The following is a 22,908-nucleotide window of genomic DNA, read 5'->3' as shown; positions in this document are numbered from 1 at the left end:
TCAACAATATACAAACGTCCCTCTGCACTCATACTGAAACCAATGTATCTACAGTGCTCACGGTATTGACCTGACAACGAGTCCAAAAGAAAGCAGACACTTCATCCACAGCCTGCTGCAGGACAAAAAAGACATCATATCAAATCATATCAAATCAAAACAAAATGAAATAAGGCCAAATTTACAGCTGTGCAGAATGAAATGTCACATGCAGACCAAATGAACTCCATTCACAGACCTCAAATGACTCCAAAGCAAAGTCAACGTTTTCCACCTTTTACTCTTAGTGCATGGTGCTACCATTCAGAGGACCACCTTGGACCAAGCTGTGGAGGAAAAACGTCATATGAAATAAATAGTGTTTCTTTTTTTGCCACGTCCACTTCAACCTTGTAGAACATGAATGCAGATGATTATGGAAATCTCCCCCCAAAGAAAGTGTGGCAAAGGTAAACGAGGGTTGCATGTTGCCAGGTCAATGGCCTTCAGTCTCTATAGGGTCCATAAATACTCGCCATCGTCCATTTCTAAGCACTCATAAGACTTCATTTGGTCTCAAACTCACTCTCACTCACTCAGCACTTACAGGCTACTTTATATACACAATCAAGTATCTGAACCGAGAGAGAAAGAGGAGGAAAATGAACCTGCCAGGAATGGAGTCATCTGAAACAGAAAGTTTGTCTAGCACTCTTCCATTGACTTCCATTCAAAGTATAGGAAATTGCAGCCTACTAGTCAGGTCTCAGGTCTGAGAGTGAGGAAGAGCAGCCACACAACCTGCAAACTCGAGTCCGGCGCCGGCCACTCCGTCGGTGGGGACTACTTTTAAGGCTTGTCCGTGCACTGTTTGCACAGGCTGGACGTGTTGAAGAGGGCACACTTGTCGGGACAGGACGAGGCGGCGGCGGCAGCGGCTGCGGCGGCAGCTCCCGAAGGAAAGGGGTAAGCCGGAGCCTGGTCGTAAGCGAGGCTCGGGCCAAGGGCGGCCGCAGCGGCTGCAGCCGCGGCCGCGGCGGCTGACGGCAGTGGCGCAGCCGGCATGGGCTGGCCCTGGTTGAGGTACGCCACGAGCCTCCGCATCTCCTCGAGCGCCTGCGCCTGCATGAGGATGTAGTTCTTGGCGAGCAGCAGCGTAGCGATCTTGGAGAGCTTGCGCACGGACGGGCTGTGCGCGTAAGGGATCACAGCGCGCAGCTCGTCCAGCGCGTCGTTCAGGTCGTGCATGCGCCGTCGCTCGCGCGCGTTGATGTTCAGCCGCAACATCTTCTGCTCGCGGTTCTTCTTGCCCGTTTCCGGCGCCTTGCCCTGTGCGCCTGAGGACGCGGCCATGCCCGAGGAGGTGCACGAGGGCGCGCGGGACATGAGGTCGCAGCGATCGTCGCTGTCGTCGTCCGGGCTCTGCTCGCCCCCGCTGCTCTCGGCTGCCGGCGTCCGGCTCGCGCTGGCGTCTCCGTAGCGCGCGCACAGCGAACCGGTGGGTAAGCCCAACGCTCCGACGCCTCCTGCTCCTCTTCCGCCACCTCCGCCGCCTCCTCCAGCCGGGTCGGGCTCGCCCGTTTCGTAGCAGCCGGATGACAGGGGCTCGACTCCTGGTGCAACGCGGTAGGGGTCCATCTTCCTGCTGGACACTGCGCTCAAGGTCTTGGGGAACAGCTCTCCGGAGCTCATCCTCCTCTCCATGGGGGCTCCAGACAATTCTGGGTAGTTTTTTGTGTATAGGGGGAAAGGAGAAGAGGAAAGAGGAGGAAAGGGGGGAAAGGAACCGAGGAACCGAGACTCGAGCCTCGCGCTGCTTCACGTCTCGCTCATGCGAAGTGCGCGTCGGGTGTCGCTGGATGAGTGAAGAGCTGGAGGCGCAGCTCCTCCTAAAGCGCTCCCTTCACCTCCTCCATCAGCAGCGGCAGATGAGACGATGAGGAGGAGAGAAGACAAGGAGGAGGAGGAGGAGGAGGAAGGAGGGGGTCTTTTACATCATGATCCTCATGCTCGTCCTCAAATCGCCCTATTGGGATCGAGCTCTCCGCCCAATCGCGTTTTAACACTCCAACTTAACGTGGCTTACTTTGCTCAGCGCTATTCTTGGAGCACGGGTTTGAACACCTCCAGCACCAGTTCAGACGATCTTAAAACTGAGACGATTTTAACGAACTGGGCCTTGATCTGATCGGTTCTTCTGGTAACCCTGAATCAGCTGGACCAGAAGCGCGGGTACTTGGACTCATGTTCTCTCAAATTAGCTCCATGTCTCCTCTTGGAAAAGTTCTCAAGTCTTTGTACAACATCGTTGTGCATTCCTGGCGTTTCAAGTTCTGCATTTGTTTCAAATCCAGTCTCATTTTTATTATTTTTTAGCTTAGTTTTTTTAAGCAGAGCTGTTTTTGTCCCAATTAATTTTTTTATGTTTAGGGCTGCTCTTCACTCTTTTAAGTTCTCCTTATAATGTTAGCTCGCTATTTAGCGATATTTAATAATATCATAGACCTTTCCTCGTTATATTAGTCATATTATGGTGTTATGTGACGATGACTTTTTGGACATTGAGAATATATCTAAATAAAAACGCTCACAGTTTTTCGTTAATGTTTGTCTCGTATCATTTTATTGGAGTCAAATCGTGCCGACATTTCTCTCCGTTTTAATGTTTCTCTTCTATTTATGCGCCCGTTTTTATTGTTTTGAACTAGGTCGCATCATAGCTATTTATGGTCACGCAATTCATTAATCAAGATATTGATGAACAATTCTCCACTCTTACACCCAATTCAATCAACAACTTGATCAAGACGTATTGTGAAATTAAACGTTCCTCATATTCTCCGAAATCAGAAATAACTGATCTGATTAAGAATTTGTGCATTTTTGTTATTATTAGACTTACGGCGACCCCCGGTGGCCACATTTGAGATGTGCATTGGGACACGTGGTTCAGTTTCCCTTTGCACCGGATACAATAAGCAAGACCCACTGCCTCTAAAACATGACAGATATTACATAATATGGCATATTTAACTCATTTTACGGAATCTGTCAGTACCTTGCAGTCTCATTGGTAATTGTAATACGTGTCTAATGATAGTATTTATAAAACTGCTGTTCATGTTACACTGTGCTCAGCACTGTAAAAATTAGTCAGCTCAAGCACTTGTAGATTCATTTTTGTTTTAAATATAACTTCTTTTATTGTTCAATTTAAATACACAGTAGCAGCAACTGTGCTCCATGTACAGTATATAGTAGCATAATAGCATAATGATGCTACAAGGCAACTGCTATAACTGCTTTACACACACACACACACACACACACTCACACACACACACACAATCAACACAGGGTTACATGTACATGCAGGGTCCAAAATGTTCATACATCACATCATAATATTTGTTTGAATATCCCTTAGGAAGTTGCACCTTGAGCAGATGCTCCTGCCATCAACAAGCCACTGGGAAGGTAAAAGACATGTCAGAACTGTCAGAAACACAGAGATTAATCATGTAAATTAAACATACTAACTCTGTTTAAATCCTTCACAGAGTATCAGTAACACATCAACAACATCAGTGAAGTAGCAGCAATGAATCTGAATACACTGAGGTAAATATCTTGAAGATGTTTTGTTGATGCATTACTGACATTAAGTAGATTTACTAATCAAAACCTAATCCTAACCCTAATCCTTACCTCAACCCCAACTCAAAATGTAATCCTAACCCTCATCCTGGTCCTAACCTTAACCTCAACCTCAACTAAAAACTTATTCCTAACCCTCATCCTGGTCCTAACCTTAACCTTAACCTCAACCTCAAGACAAAGCTTAATCTCAACCCTCATCCTGGTCCTATTGTTAACGTTAACCCAAAACTTAATCTTAACCCATATCTCAGCCCTAATCCTATTTTTTTACCTCAACCCAAAACCTAATCCTAACCCTCATCCTGGTCCTAACCCTAATCCTAACCTCAACCCCAACTCAAAACATAATCCTAACCCACATCCTGGCCCTAACCCCAATACTAAACTCAACCTCTAAATCTAACCCCAATCCTCATCCTGGTCCTGACCCTAACCTTAACCTCAACCTCAACCTCAACCTCAAGACTAAACCTAATCCTAATCCTCATCCTGGTTCTAACTCTCACCTCAACCCAAACCTAATCCTAATCCTGGTCCTAACCTTAACCTCAACCTCAACCTCAACCTCAAGACTAAACCTAATCTCAACCCTTATCCTGGTTCTAACCTTAACCTCAACCCAAAACCTAATCTTAACCCTGATCCTGGTTCTAACCTTAACCTCAACCCAAAACCTAATCTTAACCTTGATCCTGGCTCTAACCTTAACCTCAACCCAAAACCTAATCTTAACCCTGATCCTGGCTCTAATCCTAACTCTAACCTCAACCCTAATCCTAATCCAGTAAAACTCCAGTTCCAGACTGGTCTATAGCAGCAGGTCTATAACAGCTGGTTGGGACAGTCTGTATTAGGACCTGCTAGATGATTTTAGGAGAATTCTCAGGTGAACATCTACAGATCTGAACTGAGACACTAAATAAAGTGAAGATCAGCTGAATTCAGTAGAAGTCTTCAGTAAAAGCTGTCTACTCAATGTTCAGATGCTGCTACATCATTAAGATGATGTTGATATGTTATTGGGAGTCTGATGAGTGTTTATTTCATTTAAAAAGGACCACTCCAAATAGCATGTCACCAACAAATACATATAGATGTGTAGTTGTAATGTTGTAAAGATGTAATATCATAATTGTGTGTAGGAAGATTATGTTGATCTGATGTTATAGTTGTGCTTTAGGTAACCTGTAAAAATACTTATTCATTTTTTAACCTGTGTTATTATATTTAACATATCTTATAATTCTAGTAGAATAGGATGGTTATAGTATCATAATCATACTGTCTTACAATGTGTTGGATTTTCTGGTGTTACAAGGTATTTTTAGTGCTGGTGTTTTGCGCAGGCAGTGGGCAGTGCAGTAGATTGTCCTGCGGCTCAGCTCCTGAGGCGATGCTCTTTATCTTGTGACAGCGCAGGAGCACCTTCATGCCCAATCAAACAGCACTAATGAGACAAGATGAGCCAGGACGGTCAAACAGCAGCACCAGTGCCTCTTCTCTGCCTGGACACAGCAGCCAGCTACTGAGACAGAGCTGGACATGGAGGCATGTGATCAGGACGGTTTCCCTGCATTTTGATGTTTTTACTGTACCTCTTTAAGACTGATACATGCAAAGACCATATGTTCTGATTGGCTGCCCTGTACTGTTTAAATGTTGTTCATGATCATTTTCAAAAAAAGCACTGATATTGGACTTTTCTCTTTGTCTTGAAAGAAAACTATACCAAAATTTCCTCCTTTCCTCATAACCGAATGATTGAGAGTGGTCTGATATGAAATGGTTAATTGATTAGAACGTATTGACTCAGATTTCTTTGCAGTGTTGGTGATATTAACCAGGGGTCACAATGTCACAATGTTTTATATGTAATGTTAATGGTGGTAAAACTGAAAATTAGGTTTTCATTGCAGTTTTTGCTTTAGAATACCTGTATATACTGCTATACACACAAATCTGATAAAAAAAAATAAATAAATACAAATATTCTAGACCTAAATTTATATCCGAGGGAAACATATGCAAATATGATCATCAAAAACCAAAAAGATCAAAAATATGTAGATTTGCACCATAATGATTCGTGTTGTCATTTTTACATTAAGCTCAGCCCCAACAAATACACACCTTATGGCATTGATGATTTTAGGAGGCCACATAGGCCAATGCCTGCACTCAAGACTCAAAACTCAGCAAAAATGTTGGCTGTCTTTCAGTTTGTGTTTATATACATATGTTTGAGAGAAATCTGCAGTAAAAGAATTTCCCCACTGTGGGACTAATAAAGGATAAAGGATTATCTTAATTTACTCACTTACCTGCAGTAACCCAATTCCGCCACTAGATGTCCGTCTACGCAAAGACAGTAAAGTTGAAAGAGGCTGCTCTGCATTTACATTTCTAACCTTCTTAACTGGTACTGGCGGTCTTCGTCATTCTGTTTTATACACGAAACAGTGTTGGGTAGGGGGGTAGTAGCTAAACATTCATTTCCTCGCTTCACAATCTAGCTAGAGTGTTAATAGATTGGGTTTACCTCAGTAATACGCTCATACGCGCTGGGTGTAAATTCTATAGGCCATGTTGGATCTTGTTGTAATTTAATTCTACTTCTGTGGGTTCATTTTATACTGATTCCATCATACATCCTTCAGAGTGTTTTTTCCCTACACCTGTCTATATAGCCTTGGAGATTGGAGATGTTTTTTTGTTGTTGTTTTTGTTGGACAGTGGATTGAAAACTGTCTATTATCTGGTTTTGCTCCTGCTTCTGTCCAGGAGAATGTAAAAGTCCTAGTGACCTGTTCAGATCTCTGTACCTCTTAATACATCCTCATTTCTCCTCAAAGTGTGCGCCTCTGTTAGGCACTGTACAGTGTCAGTGCACAGCAAAGAAAGACAAAATCCAAACAAAAAAAAAAACCCAGCTGCTTCAAGGAAAAAGTGCGAATGCAGCTAATCAGTGATGGTGTTTTTCTTTCTGTCTATCCATCTATCCATCCATTAATCTTTAAATTCCTTCATCCCTCCACCCATTCTTTCATTTATTAATCTAGCCATATATCCATCTATCCATACACCCACCCATCCATCTGTTTTCATGGCTGTCCTTCCACCCTTTAATTCATCCATCCAACCACCTTTATGTCTGTTCACACATCCATCAATCTATCGACCCACAGATAAGCCCATTCATCCACATTCTTAAAAAATAAAGGTGCTACAAGAGTTTCTTAAGCGATGCCATAGAAGAACCATGTATGGTTCCATAAAGAACAATGTCATTACTCAAATATATTCATCCATACATTGATTTCCCTTGCATTGACCCATTCACACAATAATTGTTTTATACATCCATTTTTTCATTCATTTCTCCATTTCAGATATCCATCTTCTAATGCATCAATGTATCCATTCATCCATCCATTCATTCAGCCATCTGTCCATAGATCATCATCAATCTATAATTTAATTAATTTCCCTATCTTTTAAGCCATCCGTCCATTCATTCATATATTCACCCATATATTCATCCACACATACATTTTTCATGCATTGACCCATTCACACAAACTTGTTTAATACATCCACCTTTTACTGCATCCAGCCATCCATCCATTCTTCCATTCTGTCCTCCATTTCATATATCTATCAATATGCATCAACTTATCCATCCATCGTCCATTCAGACATCTATCCATAGATCATCATCATCATCAATCCATAATTTAATTCATTCCTCTATCTTTTCATCATCTGTCTATCTATCCATTTATCCATGCATTCATTCATCGTTTCATCCTTCTATCTTTTACCCATACCCATCCGTCCATCCATCTGTTCATTTATCTAAGCAGCTACCCATCCGTCTGTCCATCTATGCAACCAACCGCTAATCCACATGTCCATCTCTCTGTCAAACCATCTCTCCTTTGTTTCTACATCATTTTCATTCATCTTTCCATCCTTCCATCATCTATTCATTCATCTATCTGTCAGTCTGTCCATCTGACCATTCACCATCCATCTGTTCGTACATCAGTCATCCATCCACCCATTCATTCATCTACCTCTGTCCATCTATCAATCATCTAACCATCCATCCATCTTTCCATCAATGCATTCATCTTCACATTCATATGTCCATTCTTAGCCTCTCTACAACCAGCCTGTTCAGCCTGTCCATGAACTAACCTTTCAGTTCTTCACCCTTATTACTGCATAACCCACACTTTAATCTCACACTAGTTACTGAACCATAAAAACAGACTAGTGTGCCTATAGGGTTAAGGGGTTCAGCTGTAAGTGAAGGTCAGTGTTTGTGTGTGTGTGTGTGTGTGTGTGTGTGTGTGTGTGAATGCAGTGTAAGCAGCAGCATTTCTGCTGGACCTGGTGGGAGCAGAATTGCTCGGCTCCTGCTGCTCCGCTCGTCTTCACAGCTCCGCCGTGTGAGAGTGCTGAAGTTTGCCATGCATAATGCATGCTAATTCAATTACTTCTCCTACTCTCTTTGTGCCTTTAACAAACATCAGTTGCTTAGCAACACAATCGAATCAAGAGATGTTTTTTTTTTTTTTTTTTTTTACAGGCGAGAAGCAATTTCATCATTTCAAAGTGGTCACTTCATACCAATTAGTCCGTGCTCTTCATGTGAGAGTGGCCGTTGTGTGTGTGTGTGTGTGTGCATGCATGTGTGTGTGTGCACTGCTTTGTCCTGCCCTGTGGCATGATTGGAATAATGATGCAACCTCCTCGCTGAGGCATGCACACTGTGCACAGTGCTTATTGCTCTTATAGTCTGCAAGCATGTGCCATATAATGACTCTCTACCCAGAGAGTTCTGCAGAAGTCAAGGCGTGTGCTCATGTGTGTGAAGCAATTCTGGACTGAAGTAATGCATCTGATTGGGAGACTTGACTGTATCCGCTTCAGAGTGGATAAAGTTGTGTGGCCTGTGACTGGTTTAATATAGAGAGACTGTCGTGAACACTGCATGTTCTTCATGCTGGAGGCCGCAATTAAGCATCGTGGTAGTGTCTAGTGTCAGGGAATGTTTAGATGTTATGATGCACCTGTCGTGGTTTCACATCCACATGAGCTTACCTGAAAGAATAATTTACTTTGTAGAATCTCACACCATACACAGTTACATTGATATGTGTGAGTGTGTTTATACAGCTCTGTACATATATACATAAATATATATTCAGAGTGTAGAAATATATATATAGAAATATATATTCAGAAGTGTATACATATACACTTGTGTCCAGAAAAGTGTCATTAAAATATATTCAGATATTTTATAAATTATAAAAAAATATTACATTATTTTTATAATGCTGATCCATGCAGATATAATGGTGATCCCATCACAATTTCTGCATTTTATAAATTTTTACCATTAACACTTTCATTTGCAGATACCTGTGTCAAGAATCAGCCACCACACAGTTCAAAAAATAAAACAAGTCCTCAAACCCTCCACAAAAACAACATTTTGTCTATTTGTGAAATTACTTTTGCAACTGTGTGCACAGGGGATGCACCAATATGGGGATGGCGATACATGCTCCCTTTTTTGTTTTTTTCCCTTAAGCAAACAAACATGTAATGCATGAAATGTGTGTTTTCTGTAGAGGATTTACCTTGTTTTTATTTGGAAAATCAGTAAAATGTTATCCAAGCCGTTTTTTTTTTTATATATCCGTTAATATGTAAGTGTTCTTTGTCTGGGAGCTTTTCCTCTCAGCTTTCTCTACAGCCCTAAAAACGTCCATAATAATTTTAATTCTATTTTTATGTTTAAATGAATTATTCTAGATCATCCTGTCTAAGTAGGAAATCAATAGAGTGGTTTCTGAGCAGGTTTTGTGGTTTTCTTCGCGGTGGCGTTTTCAGATCTGCCAGTAGAGGACGCTGTTTCTCATCTTTAGGATTTGCAACGCTTGTAAGGCATTAAGCGCGAGATGTGGACGTCAGTTTTCTGTTTTTCTCTTCAGGTGAGGCCGTGCTAACATTATCCCCCTCCGATCCATCCATTTAAGGGTCGTGTGATTTGCTACTGATGCATGACATTACACTGACTAGCGTTCACTGTTAGGGGGAAGTGGAACACTCACAGAACACTTACAGCTGATATTAGTCTCATTTTGTGTGGCAGCATGTGGTGTTCAATAGTGCTTTTAAATCCAGACACTGGCGACCTGGATACGGCTGCGTGTTACGTGAATTTGTGAACATACCGGTTTTGAGGGGAAGCCTGGCGGTGTGCAAACACACACACACACATAAACACAGAATACGAGTGCAAAATCACCAGTGTTAAATGAACACCTGCAGTGGACACTGGAGACCACTGTTCGCGCACAATGATCATTAAAGATCAGTTTAACAGTGTATGTGTTAATTTAACGCTGTTGATGTTAAAACACTGCTGAGTTTGTGATTTAGTAGAACGCACACTTGCACACACACTCGCTGTGTATTTAGACATTGTCGTGTTAAATCTCTTATTTACAAATAATGCTATTACAGGACAAATGTTGTGTTGTTTAATATTTCTGTAATCCTCCAATAATTTTCTCTTTTTAGTTGATCTATAACACTTAAAGCATTTTTTGCTGCTATAGAAATGATACACATATTTTAATCGTGTGTTCGTCGCAATTGCCAGTTCTTGTTACATTAGTGCAGCCCACCAGTGGCGCTCACACTGATGATAGACATAATATGCACTGATTGAGAGTATCGACTCGGCTGTTTACTAGTTACACAAATTCAATACTATATTAAAATCATGCAGCTTGTTTTAAAGTCCTGTAATGTTTTATAAATGCTGTAAAAATATATATTAACACCCATCATGATAACCGCAATATTGTGGTACATAAGATGGGCCTGGATTGATTGTAACGCCACTATATCGCCTTAGTTGGCAAACGTAATCTTCAGTCGAAATGCAAAGAAATGCAAACATGAACAATGTAGAAAGACTGTTTAAGCTCTGTAAATTTAAAGATTGTATACGCTATGATACAAAATATAGTCATGGGATGCATTTTGAACATTGATGAAGAGGAAAGGTAAAAGCTATAATGGCTTACATGCGCTCAGAAAACGTTAAATCGCATAATTCACTTGAAAATGACCGTTATGTGCGTACAACTGCACTAGTAAGTGTTGTAAGACCCTAAAGTCTAAAAGGTTAAGGCTAATAGAGCCGGCGTGTTGAATTCAGCACCACGCGATGCGGACAGCTCCGCACTGTCTGCACGGGAACCGAACATTTGCACCAAAAGCAAGGAATGAACGGGATTGTAGTTCTGGCAATGCACACTATACCCAAAAAGATACAGACCAGACTTAATGCACTTGTCATGCTTTATTTTATTGAGGGGGTCAAAAGAAAGAAAGGAAAGAAAAGAAGAAATAAAGAAAGAAATGGCATGTGAGCAAAAAGGCGTAGGAATTCGAGCAGGAGCTCTTGGCATTCACCGCGTGCCTTAATTGTAAGACATTAAATCAAGGTCCGCTGTGAACACGGAGAGCCAAAGTCTCAGATCACCCAAAGCTCCCACACACACATACACACGCATACATACATACACGCACATATATACTTATACTCACTTACGTTTCTCACAACCCCCCTGCATCATCGCCCAATCCTTCCAAAATCCTTATTTTCTCCCACTTTTGGGGCACATTTCACTTCACGTTCCAGTGCACGACAGATGAAAGGCCTTCTCGCTGTGATATCCTGTGCATTCCCCCTTTTGGGTTATTAAAAAATGATGCAAAAATACAAGAAAAAGGCTGATATATTTTTTTTTGTTGTTAAATACATTGCACGATGGCCATCAAACGCCCTCAACCAAAAGAATCGTCTTGTGGAATTTGAAATGTCCGGCTATACGACCAGGAAGAACGTCGAGATGGTCTCCTCTGCCTTAAAGAGGGGCTTCGTAATGCGTGTAGGCCGCCGCGAAGACCTGCAAGAGGAAAACACACACAGACAGAAAAACGCGTCGTTAGTTTCTACAAGCGCAGCCCGAAGGTTCCGTTGCATTGTGACGTAACAATGTTTACGAAAATGACAATGCGTTTCGCCTCGCGCGAGAGAGGCTTCATAACAAACGCCGAGGCTGCAGTTTGCGGGATCGAGCGATAAAACAAAAACGCTGCAGTAAAGCCGTCCTCCACGTCCCGAGTCCAACCAAAAAAGCCTACTGGGACTACTGTCTGTGCTGTTAAATGCTACTGACCCCCCCTCGGTCCAGTCTTTTCTTTTTTTGACACCCCCCCCCCCTCCCCCTCCACCCTCCTGCTCATCCTCACTGACTTACTCCGGGATTAAATCCCCTCTCCAGCCAAACACAAACAGAGGGGCATCTGCCGCCGAGAGAAGAGGAGGGCGGTGACGTCACGGGGCAGATGTTGGCCGTCCCACACCGTCGTCTTCATCGCGCCCTTGAACAACTGAAAGGGCAGTTGACTTCTTTCCCTGTTTAGTATTTAGCCTATTTATTCCTCCAGCATAGCTGTCCTGTTTACCACAATCTCCCCAGTTGAGCCAGCTGGGTTTTGCACTGTTTAGCGTTTCTAAAAACTTGCAATTTACTACATTGTACAGCTTTGACCTCATTAGGTTCTTTTATGCAATAGGCATTATGCAAATGAGGCTGTGAGGCTGCAGTAGTGTGCTCGTACACGCCTGCTGCGCTTTAAAGAATTGATAGGGATGGATAAACGTACAATGTTGGGGTTTTAATTTGGTTATTTTTCTAATTGACTTACGCATTGCTTATTATTTTCACACATGAACAGTATAGTACAGTAGACTGGTACCCCTGCATATTAGCATCCTTATAGGTCTAAAATCATATATAAGAATAAAATACCTTGAAATACAGGCTTTTCCCAGAATTTCCACTCAATTTTGAGATCCGATTTTAAATGAAAGGCCTGTCTACACGAATTTGCTTGACAGCATTTGCAGGACGCACACCTGCCCCAAAGGTCCCAAATCTGCATGCCAACACCTTCGCGTCCTACATAAGGTCATGTTTTAATGCCACAGCCCAGGCAGCCAGCAGCGTTTAGTTCTAAAGACTGCAATAACCGTTTAGAGCTTAATTAAAGGCCTAGTCTCGTCCGTTATAACGCTGACTGCTACTCCTTTATTACGCCGCATATTATCCCTTATAACACTGCCTACTGCTCCTTTATAACACTGGCGACACTGATTGTTTATTAGTGCACTGCATTTCTACGTCTGTACGCCTGGAATATTGCAAAAAATCTGTAGGAATCTCGTGCTGTGTGCAACCTAGCACGAGCACTTCCACTCCATTACTGACAAGCTTCTCCTACCAGGCTACATCACATCATGTCGGTGACATCTATGGTCTTGCACTTCTCACATCCCGTTGCTACGTGCACGTTCTTCATGTTAGCATTTGAAGGAATCCATTCAAACGCATCCCTTCAGCATCCAACGCAACTTGCCCTTGGACTTTAGAACGCGTCACGTCGGTGTATACGGTGCACACGGTGAACGCGCACGTTAAACAAAGGACGAAACGCCATGTTCGAGCCCCAAACAACGCAAATGCTCACTAAAGCGCGCGCGCCCTTCTCCATCACACCCCCGTTTTCTCTTTAAAGCACGAACCTCGGTGCGACGAGCAGCAGCACCGTGGCTCGTGCGGGAGCTGCTGCAATGTGACCCACTTGCCACCGACCACCGTGAATCTATTGTCTGCGATAGTCAGCGATAACAAACGAAGGCAACTAGGTGACCCTCGAGCCTTGTAGGTTTTTTTAAGCATCTAAACCCACCGCGTGCAGTCATGAAGGTTCAGTCTCGCGCATGAACCCCTCTTAGCTTTATTGTCAATTTAAGGCTTTTTTCCGCTTGCTGTGGATGGCTGCAAAACAACAATAGCGCGCGCGCAACGTGGGACTAAGCGGCTCCGCAACGCGCCGAGACGAGCGAGGAGCGTGTAAACAACAACACCACACGAAAGGGAAGACATTTGACAAAAAAGAGCACCGTTTCTGTGATGAACTGGGATCCGTGCGGGTTACTCACGCTCGTGGCTGGGCTCGCGGGGTGGTGCGCGTATCCGTTACTGCATCTCTCTTTTCCTCTCTCTCTCTCTCTCTGAGCGCATCATTTTCTCCTGGATGTTGTGTTATAGCAATGAAAAACAGCCCACAGCTCGGTTTGTATTCCCGCTCCTCGCGCAGTGTGAACCTTCAGGACGGAGCATCCGTGGAGCCACTTGCCCCGTGCGTGAGTGAGGCAGCGGATTGGAGCCTCTGCAAAGCAATGGCTGATCTTTTTCCTTTTTTTCCCCTTTTTCCTTCCCCCCACCACACACACACACACACACACCCCAAAAGAGGGCAGGTCGTTCTGTGCATTATAATGAGTTAAATCTCCCTCCCTCCCCTCCCACCCTCTCTCTCTCTCTCTCTCTCTCTCTCTCTCCATCGGACAACACACACGCGCGTAAATGTATGCACACACTGACATAGCGTTGTGTTGTAAAATCATAGTGATGTATATATATATATATATATATATATATATATATATATATATATATATATATAGGTGCAATGATAGCAGACTGATGCTGTATTTATCATCAACACATCCCGGATTTGTTGCATCAGCGATTATCTCAGATTACGTGCGAGTGTTAATGGAAAAAAGATCCCCATGAATCGCGCGCTTGACTCGACTCGCGAGTTGTCCCGTTAAACGCCGTTTTTTGGCTTCATCCTAGCGTGTCCATTACAGTCCAGCGCAGCAGCCTCACTGCTCACCTCTCAGCATTGCAAATGACCGTTTATTTCGCAGCAGTGGCACGAGAGCTTCACTTATTTAGGAATTGCATACACGTGCCATGTCAGAGGGCGACCACGCTCACGTGCACAGTGGCCTTAAATTGATGCACTTTTACTGATGCACTTTTGGTGAGCGATTGTAAAACCGTATAGATTGGAATGCACGCGCGCTGTGGTTGTCTGTGCAGCTCAGGCTGTAAATTATAGAGGAGTCTAAACCTGTGCAGTGGGTTTAAGGGTTTAAATGTGTTACATAGTTAGATGCGATGTGGACGTTAGATGCACTAGTTATAGAGCATAGAAGACACTTAGAAGATAAATGCACAGTCCTGTTGTAAAGCTGTAATGGCTGATGTTAGGAAGTGCTGATGGTTGCACCTGCCAAACCCTAGTTTAAACTGCAGTAATGCCACAGTAGTCCAGGCCATGCCCACTGTTATTTGGGCTGCATGTCCAACATATTCATTTTGCTTCAAAGACACATGGCAGCAACACAGACAGAGGACAAGAGGAAAGCTGATAGTCTTGCTTCTGCAGTTGTACCAGCTTCACTGGCTGAACTGACTGTTTATGGATTGAGATCTTTATGCATGTGGTGGGGGCTTTTGTTCAGCTAAAGGAGGTGTTACGGTCCATGCTAGGATAGCAAGCAGAGGCCTTTCCTGGTCCAAGCAAGAAGTCGAAGGAGAAAGCACCGTTTCAGCGTTTTAGGCTGATGAAATTCTTCTCGGCTTTCGTGGGCTTGCAGCAAAACCCAAATATCCTTGTGTAGTGAAGGGAAGGTGATTAGCAAACAATATGACTAAAATATTCCTAAAAATATGGCATTTTTCATGGAATTTACTGCTCTTTCAACACTACCGTGATAAAAGCTTCACTGGTGGTGGGTTAGTGCCGGGCTTCAACTTTAAAGGGAATTTTTAAAGAGCTTATTTTTTTCTCTGGGAAAGCTCTATTGTTTGCGCTGAGACAATGGGGGTTGGTGGGCGAGCGCGGCCGGTGAATGGGGGAGGCTGTGGGATGTGCTCGGGTCAGTGCGGAGGGTACCAGGCCCCAAAGCCCCCTTCTTTTCCCAGCACAGAGGGTCCCAGGCCCCAAAGCCCTTCTTTTTCAGCACGACCACAATGACCCTTTGCGAAGGGTCGGTGCTCCACAGGGTCACAGGGCACCAGCCCATTGTCCTACACTTCACAACAGATAAACATTTATTAATCAGGACTGACTGCAGGCCCATGTTTCACAGGGTTGGGAAAAATGGCAAAAGCAAAAGCAGGAGGTGGAAGAAATTAGGGGGGACGGAGGTAAAAGTGATCATTGCTTCCAGTTGTAACTTCCATGGTTAGGTCAGGAGTACAAGCAGGCGAAGCTGGGATGCTAGAAAAGTTAGAAATGATTAGGGCTCAGATAATAATGCAACAGACATTTCTGGAATCACTGCTATGTCTTGGGGAATGAAAGGACTGCAGACATGCACCTTCAAGTAAGAGAGACTTTTTATGTGGCTTTCTATGTGACTCGACCATTTCTAATATAGGCTACCTGTATCGTTTTAGCTTTGTCAACGTGACACATTACAGCTCAATAAGAAAGGACGTTTTAATTATTACAAAAATACGATATTAATGCGTTTAAATGTGTTGTTATGTTTCCGAATAGCTTCACAAATAAGATATATATTTTCTCGTCAGTAGAAACGAGATCCCTACAAGCAACGATCAAAACAGTGTCCAAAAAAGTCCAGAGCACAGCATCTTAGCTGTTTACATTCTGGCTACGCTGCGTTATAGATTTTTGCATACAGCGTTATTGTGACTGATATTTACCTCATTGTTTGTTATTCACCTGCAATAGATATTATGTTTTTTACATTTTGCTGTAAGTGGAAGGATGGTTAACATCGATAGTTAACAACGAAATGCTGTTAATGTTGAACGAAAAAATATGGATTTATATGTAATATAAATTGAGCTGTATGAACGCTGCATATAAACGCTTTATTTCATTACAACAGTTTCATCGTCACACTATGCTTTACAAACAACGACATGGTGTTATTTAAGATAAAGTTAGCTGTAAACATAAAAAATGCATTTTAATCGCATTTAAATTCAGTCTGGACTGAAGCGTCTGAACAACGTGTTAATAATTATCGAAAGACATGCAGCGTTACATAAAATAATAGAAATTAAATTTGTAAAAGCTGGTGATTTGATGTAGAACCCCTAAAGTAGGTCACAGAAAAAAAAAATCGTCAAGCATGCACTGAAGACAACCAAAAAAAAAGATACAGCTAGAGCTCGTTTAGCTCCCAAAAATACTGGATGTTTTTTTGACCCACTTTATCATTTCTGCTGGTTTGCAAACCTTCCTGGAACGAGCTGCGTGTCGACAGCAGTTGGAGCAAAACGAGAAGAAGTCACGTTTGCAAAATGATTTGTGCATGGAGATAAAGAGCCGAGCTCTGTCTGTGCTCTGTCATCAACACGACCCAACATCACTGCATCCCTCTTCTGTTTTAAGAGAGCAAGAAGTGAAAATTGGTGGCCTATTTTGGCTGCTTTCCTGTTAGAAATAATCAACAATAAAAATGTTGTGTTTCAGTCAGGTAAATTGCGTAAAAGCAGTAAATACTAATTTCATACAGACGCTGCTATTTGTAAGGAGTGAAAAATGCTCTATACGCATTTGGAAAGTTTATTGGTCAAGGCTGTGACATTGACAGTGTTCTTGTTGCTATGGTGGATGATGGTGGATTGTGTGTTTGTGGTTAATGTAGCTAACTGTCCAGAAGTCTGGGATGGTGTCACAGTGCAATTAGTTATATCCCCAGATTAAACCAAGGGGTTCTTAAAGGACTCTTTAGTATATAGAACCAATAGAAACAGTGGGACAACTCAAGTAATCATTTGAATGTTTAAAATGTTTATTGCCTTTGTTAAATGGTTCTTCTCTCATATTGATACCCATTTGTGGATAGTCTTAAAAATTGCACTGTATAGCACCTTTCTCATACTTTACAAGAACCCTTTCTGTACTATTTAATACCCTAACCTTTTTGCTATATGCTGTATCAGTCACAACCATTCAAATATATGTGTGTGTTTTTATGAGCGACATATGTGTGATATATTAGAACATATCACCCCTGTCATGAAAAAAAAGAAAACTTTTCATTTTCGCTGTATTTCACTTTTTTGACATAAAATGAAATTGGCAGTTGTTTTTGGCTTGTGTTAAAATTTCATAATGAACGGACCAATAGAAACAGTTTTACAGGTTTTTCCTTCTCCTGTAACGTTATACATATACATACCATTATACAGAAATTAGGTTTTAGCATGACAGCTAAACCTATATACATATTTTAGAAAATGTAATAAAATGTAATATATGAAATGTGCTATTATTTTTGTCACATGTAATGTTCAGAAGTGTGTTTCTGTTAAAGAACACATGTAATATAACTTATATTACATGTATATATAACTTATAATGCTTATACTGTATATATATATATATATATATATATGAAGTGTTTTGTATATATATATATATATATATATATATATATATATATATATATATATATATATATATAGACAAGACAAGAAAAGCATATTCACCATTTTTGTTGGACACAGATGGAATTTGGCCTCCGCCATTAACCCATTTGTGCAGTGAGCACAGACATGCAAACTAGTGAGCAAACATACACAGTGACAGTGAGCACATGTGCCCAAAGTGGTTAAGGGCCTTGCTCAAGGGCCCAACAACGGCAGCTTGCCGAGCCCCAGCATCGAACCCACAACCCTGTCATTGATAGCCTAACTATTTAACTGAAATTTTGAATCTTTATGCTATATGTTGTATCAGTCACAAACACTCACAAATGTGTATGTGAATATATGATGGACATATGTCTAATATATTGGAACTTTAATTTGTACCCATTGCTGACACAGATGTGCAAATGCACACATCCTGCTTGTCTAGTCCCTGCAGAGAAGTACTGCCAATAGAATAGGACTTCCTAAACCTGTTGGCACCATGTCTAATGTCAGGCATGAGCTAGGGAGCATAGCATCAAGCATTAAGCTGCGGTGCGGTGGACCTGTGTTCTCTGGAAAGATGGCGCTCCATCCAGTACTTTGAAGGAGTTGGGGATTTGGTGAGGTGGGGTGGTACTCTTCCAAAATCCTGACCCTCTTGTCACTGAATGCTGTCAAATCCTTACAGCAACGCTCAGAAATCTAGTAGAAAGCATTTCCTGCACAGCAAGGACAGTTACTTTTTTAAAATACCCTTTATACTCTTAATTTCCAATACTTTTATCAATACCATGTGTGTATATATCAGAAGTCATAGGGTTTCACTTATGTGTATGTGAAGCAAATGTAGTGAATAAAGACTATCTGCTGCTAGTTGCAAAGCTACAAATTCATCTGCACCATTGCAGTGTTTATTCTACGATGTGTACTCATTCTATCATTGAGCTCTCGCTATGTCAGGCCATGCCTGAACTCCTGTGTATTCATTTTTCTTAGTTTTGCCTATTTTAGCAAGGGAGCTAGTTTGAAATTTTGCTACATTTAGACAAATGTGAACGGCTCAGCCTGTATCCTCTTCCTCCTCTCCATTTTGCTCTTCATCGAGGCTTACCCTCTTACTTTGCTTGCAGCAGCTCTGTCTAATGGAGATTATCCACATCCATGTGAAAGAATGGCGCCAAGTCTTCCCCCTCCCTCCCACTGTGACCTAATTTGGTTGGTAATGAGCGCAGGAGATGCAGCACCTCCTCATGGCTGGAGCTCATGAATAGGAGCAGGCCTGCTGGATGCTGGGGGTTCTCCCTGAGCGGAAACCTCCAGGAAAAGGTGGTCAGGTCATTTGAGGCTAGCTGCTTTTTTTGTGTACGTTCAGGTCTTTTATGTTTGTTTGTTTGTTTGTTTTTAGGTATCTTGCAGATTAGCCTAAACCCATCCTTTAGTAAAATTAGGCATTGCGTCTTCACTGAAACAGGTATTGAAGTAAATGTTAGCATTTATACATAGTAAGACATGTAGGACACAAATCCATCCAATGTACATTTAAGTACAAGTAGTTGCTGAGTATAAGTAGTTGCTGTTCACAGCTGGCATTTTATCCGTATGGCCAATTAAATAGGACTCTCTGGAGCAGATAAACACGAACCTATTGGCACCATGTCTAATGCTAGGTATGGGCTAGAGGGGTGTAAAGCCCCCAGCATTGAGCTGTGGAGCAGTGGAACTGTGTCCTCTGGAATTATGGTACTCTATCCACTACTTTTGGGATGAGTTTGGGAGTTGGGGATGAAGTGCAGCGATGATAATCCAACATCCTGACCTCACTAAAGCCGTTATTGCTGAAGGCAGTCAAATCCTCACAACTATTCTCCAAAATCAAGTGCACAGTAGAGACAGTGACTCCAACAACAGCAGCATAAGCCCTTTTTGAATAACCTTGATTTCTGAAGAAACAATGAAAGAGCAGGTGTCCCAACACTTTTTTCCATGTCAGTTTTTAAACTACTGAATCTAGAAGTCAGGCAAACTGCCATCGTTCTACAACAGATTAAACTGTGCTGCAGATTTCTGCACTGTAAAGTGGTACTTCATCCTGGCCCCACACAGTGCATGCAGCATGTGCCATTCATATGCATAAAGCATTGTTATAGGGCCAGTATGTGTGTGCGTAACCTTTTCACATTGTTATCTCACTCTTCCTCAGGTAGAGAGGACCCAGGCCTGCATTCAGACCCTTCTCCCCTCCTACATCTCTGGGGGTCAAACATGCATGTCGAGGCACCTGGTCTAGCAACCTCGCTCACACTGTGCCGGTAAATGTCAGTGGAACGCGACGAAAAAGGAGATCATTACGGCCTTTTTCACTCGCCTGCTCCCCTGCCCTGCTCCCTCTTTTGTCTGGTAATTAAAGACAGCAGAAAGAAAATGTAATTTATGAGGCTATTACCCAGCACAGAGACACACAGCAGTGACCGACGATGACTGTATGAACACCCCCGCCAATCTCCACTTTCACCTCTTTTCACAATTCCACACTTAACTGACTTAGCTAATTCACCTATTGTTTTTATTCACCAGTTTAAGGAGGTTTATGGGCTGCTTTTCCGGTCACAGATTAAGCCTTGTCCCTGCACTGAAAGGGGTTTTCAATGGAGGACACCCTGGAAGTGCAATTTAGTCCAAGGCTAGGCTTAATCTGTAACCTGAAAGCCAACCTCAAAAGTTGAACATTTGGCTTTTTGTAGCAGTATGTGCGTGTGTGTGTTTTCTGAGTGTGTTTAAGGCTAGCTTTACCACTTGTATTTTAGCAATACAATTAGAACCACACTCAACACAGGTGTGGTAACCTGTATACTAATAAAAAGGGTTCTGAAACAATACCAGAAGTCTTTTTGGCAGTACATTTTTATTGGTTATCCTAACAAGCGTCAAACATCACAAGTGACATCAACATTGTTTACAGTAGGTAACACTTTACTAAAGGGCAGCTTTTGTAAGGCTATATGACATGTACAATTTCATGACAACATAAAACCGCATAAACATAAAGGCTTTCTCCAACAAGCCCTAGTTTTCACAAAGGCTGCATTTCAGTGCATTATCTTTTATAGTAGATTTATAGAAGGTAGTGTCAGTCATCATGAAAATATGTGCTAAATAGACCTGTGCTAATAATGTACTTTGTAACTTTCCAGAAAGGAAATACAAATAAATAGCAAATATTAGCAAATGTCAAACGCTTAGTGCTAAGACATAGTCATTTGTGATCCTGAACTTCAGAATTGATGTATTACTTTTATAGTTAGTAAGTTAGCAGGTTGCTTAACTTACAATCAAACTGTAACTTCATCATATTCATGCTTCTCTATATATAATCCTTGTAGAAGACCATGCAAAGAAATGGATGACTTATAGCTTGTTAACAAATCTTTCACAGCTAAAAAAAAAAGCTAAAACTAAAATATAAATAAGATATTCATAAAAAACTATAGACTTATAAGAGGTAGCTTAGTTGGTAGCTTAGTACTGGTAACATTGCTGTAGGTATTGTGCAAAAGCATGGCAGTAAAGTTACACGTATAGTTTTGTGCAAAGAGCATTGTCATAAAGTGCCTGGATCTTCATGCTGGTCTTTGCTGTGTGCATATTCGGTAATTTTGTGTACATTTGCAGGCCTACATCGTCCTCCATCATCCGCAGTCTGATCTTGCCCTCAGTGGTAACCTACACAGCCAGCATACATCAAGACTTTTATCACTTTTAGTCGGTAGTTGGAACACGATCAGGGCAAGCAGACAGCAGGAACATCTCCGCATGTTGCCCCGGGGTTGTAAACAAAGGTCAACAGCACTCTTATTGTTTCTGCACCATGCTTTATTCCGGCATATCTCTGTGATGTCACCTACAAAGTGACAGATAAAGTGGCGCACCAAATAACTGTTATTACACTGGCTGTCCATGTTGGCTCCGCAGAGCTCTGCTGCATGGCTTTCACGCTGCAATTCCTCCAATGGGCTTGTTCGCATGGCCTTACAAGAAACAATTTAATCACGAGAAAATATCACTTATCCCCCACAGCCTTTGAAGCGCTGCGCAACTGGCTACCACAGCCACTCGGAAAATACTCGATTTGGCCATGCTGCTTTGGCAGCATCAGCAAACGAAGAGAGAGAATGAATGTGAAGGAAGTGGGACATTTTCGGCGGTTGTGCATCCGCCCCCATACATTCTAGCTCAGAGATTTAGCAGCGGATTTCAGAGGATCCTCCACACTGGCTAACGTAAACAACTATATTTGGGTTTAATCTGTGATTTTGAGGCCTAGTGTGTACCGAAATGTAAAGTAATCTGAAATGAAGGCGATGCTGGTAGGATGTTGGTTGTTTACTGTAGCTCCAAATCATTGCCAGTGAGTGAAAATGTAAAAAAAAAATTATGATACTTTCTTGGGGGTCATCTCCCCCATAAAAACAGTTGCATTCATTCCAACAAAGCTGCATATACTTTATTATCAAGTGGATGCCAATTATTGGCACTACAGAGTTTTATCACTAAAAAAAACTTAAAACATCTTAATACCATTAATATCCTCATAGCAGTCATCAAGAAGATGTGTTTAACTCTATCAGCCATCATTGCACCAAAGCACAAGCTATCATTTTTGCCCGTATATAATGATATTAATGCGGCGAGTAATGGATGAGCATATGCTTCACACTGATTACTATCCCGGTGACTTGCTGTCCTACTTGTCTGCCTTTGCCTGACTATTGGAATGAGAATATGTGCCTTGAGTTAATGCTGATTGCAGCAGCTGCCAACACGTGAATCTCCATGGCAACAATATTGGTTGCCTAGC

General features: G+C 42.1%; 1 protein-coding gene across 1 annotated transcript; it reads right to left on the bottom strand.

The window, feature by feature from the left end:
• Positions 1–742: 742 nt before the first annotated feature.
• On the bottom strand, positions 743–1,781 carry bhlhe22 (basic helix-loop-helix family, member e22). The gene has a single exon (XM_072657904.1). The coding sequence runs from the start codon at positions 1,681–1,683 to the stop codon at positions 829–831; it is 855 nt and encodes a 284-aa protein (XP_072514005.1). The 5' UTR covers positions 1,684–1,781; the 3' UTR covers positions 743–828.
• Positions 1,782–22,908: the final 21,127 nt, after the last annotated feature.

Source organism: Salminus brasiliensis, chromosome 1, assembly GCF_030463535.1.
Source record: "Salminus brasiliensis chromosome 1, fSalBra1.hap2, whole genome shotgun sequence".
NCBI classification, from domain to species: domain Eukaryota; kingdom Metazoa; phylum Chordata; class Actinopteri; order Characiformes; family Bryconidae; genus Salminus; species Salminus brasiliensis.
This window is presented reverse-complemented; position numbering and strand designations above follow the sequence as displayed.

Coding starts and splice junctions, on each gene's coding strand:
- bhlhe22 (XM_072657904.1), bottom strand. CDS start 1,683: ATGGAGAGGAGGATGAGCTCCGGAGAGCTGTTCCCCAAGACCTTGAGC.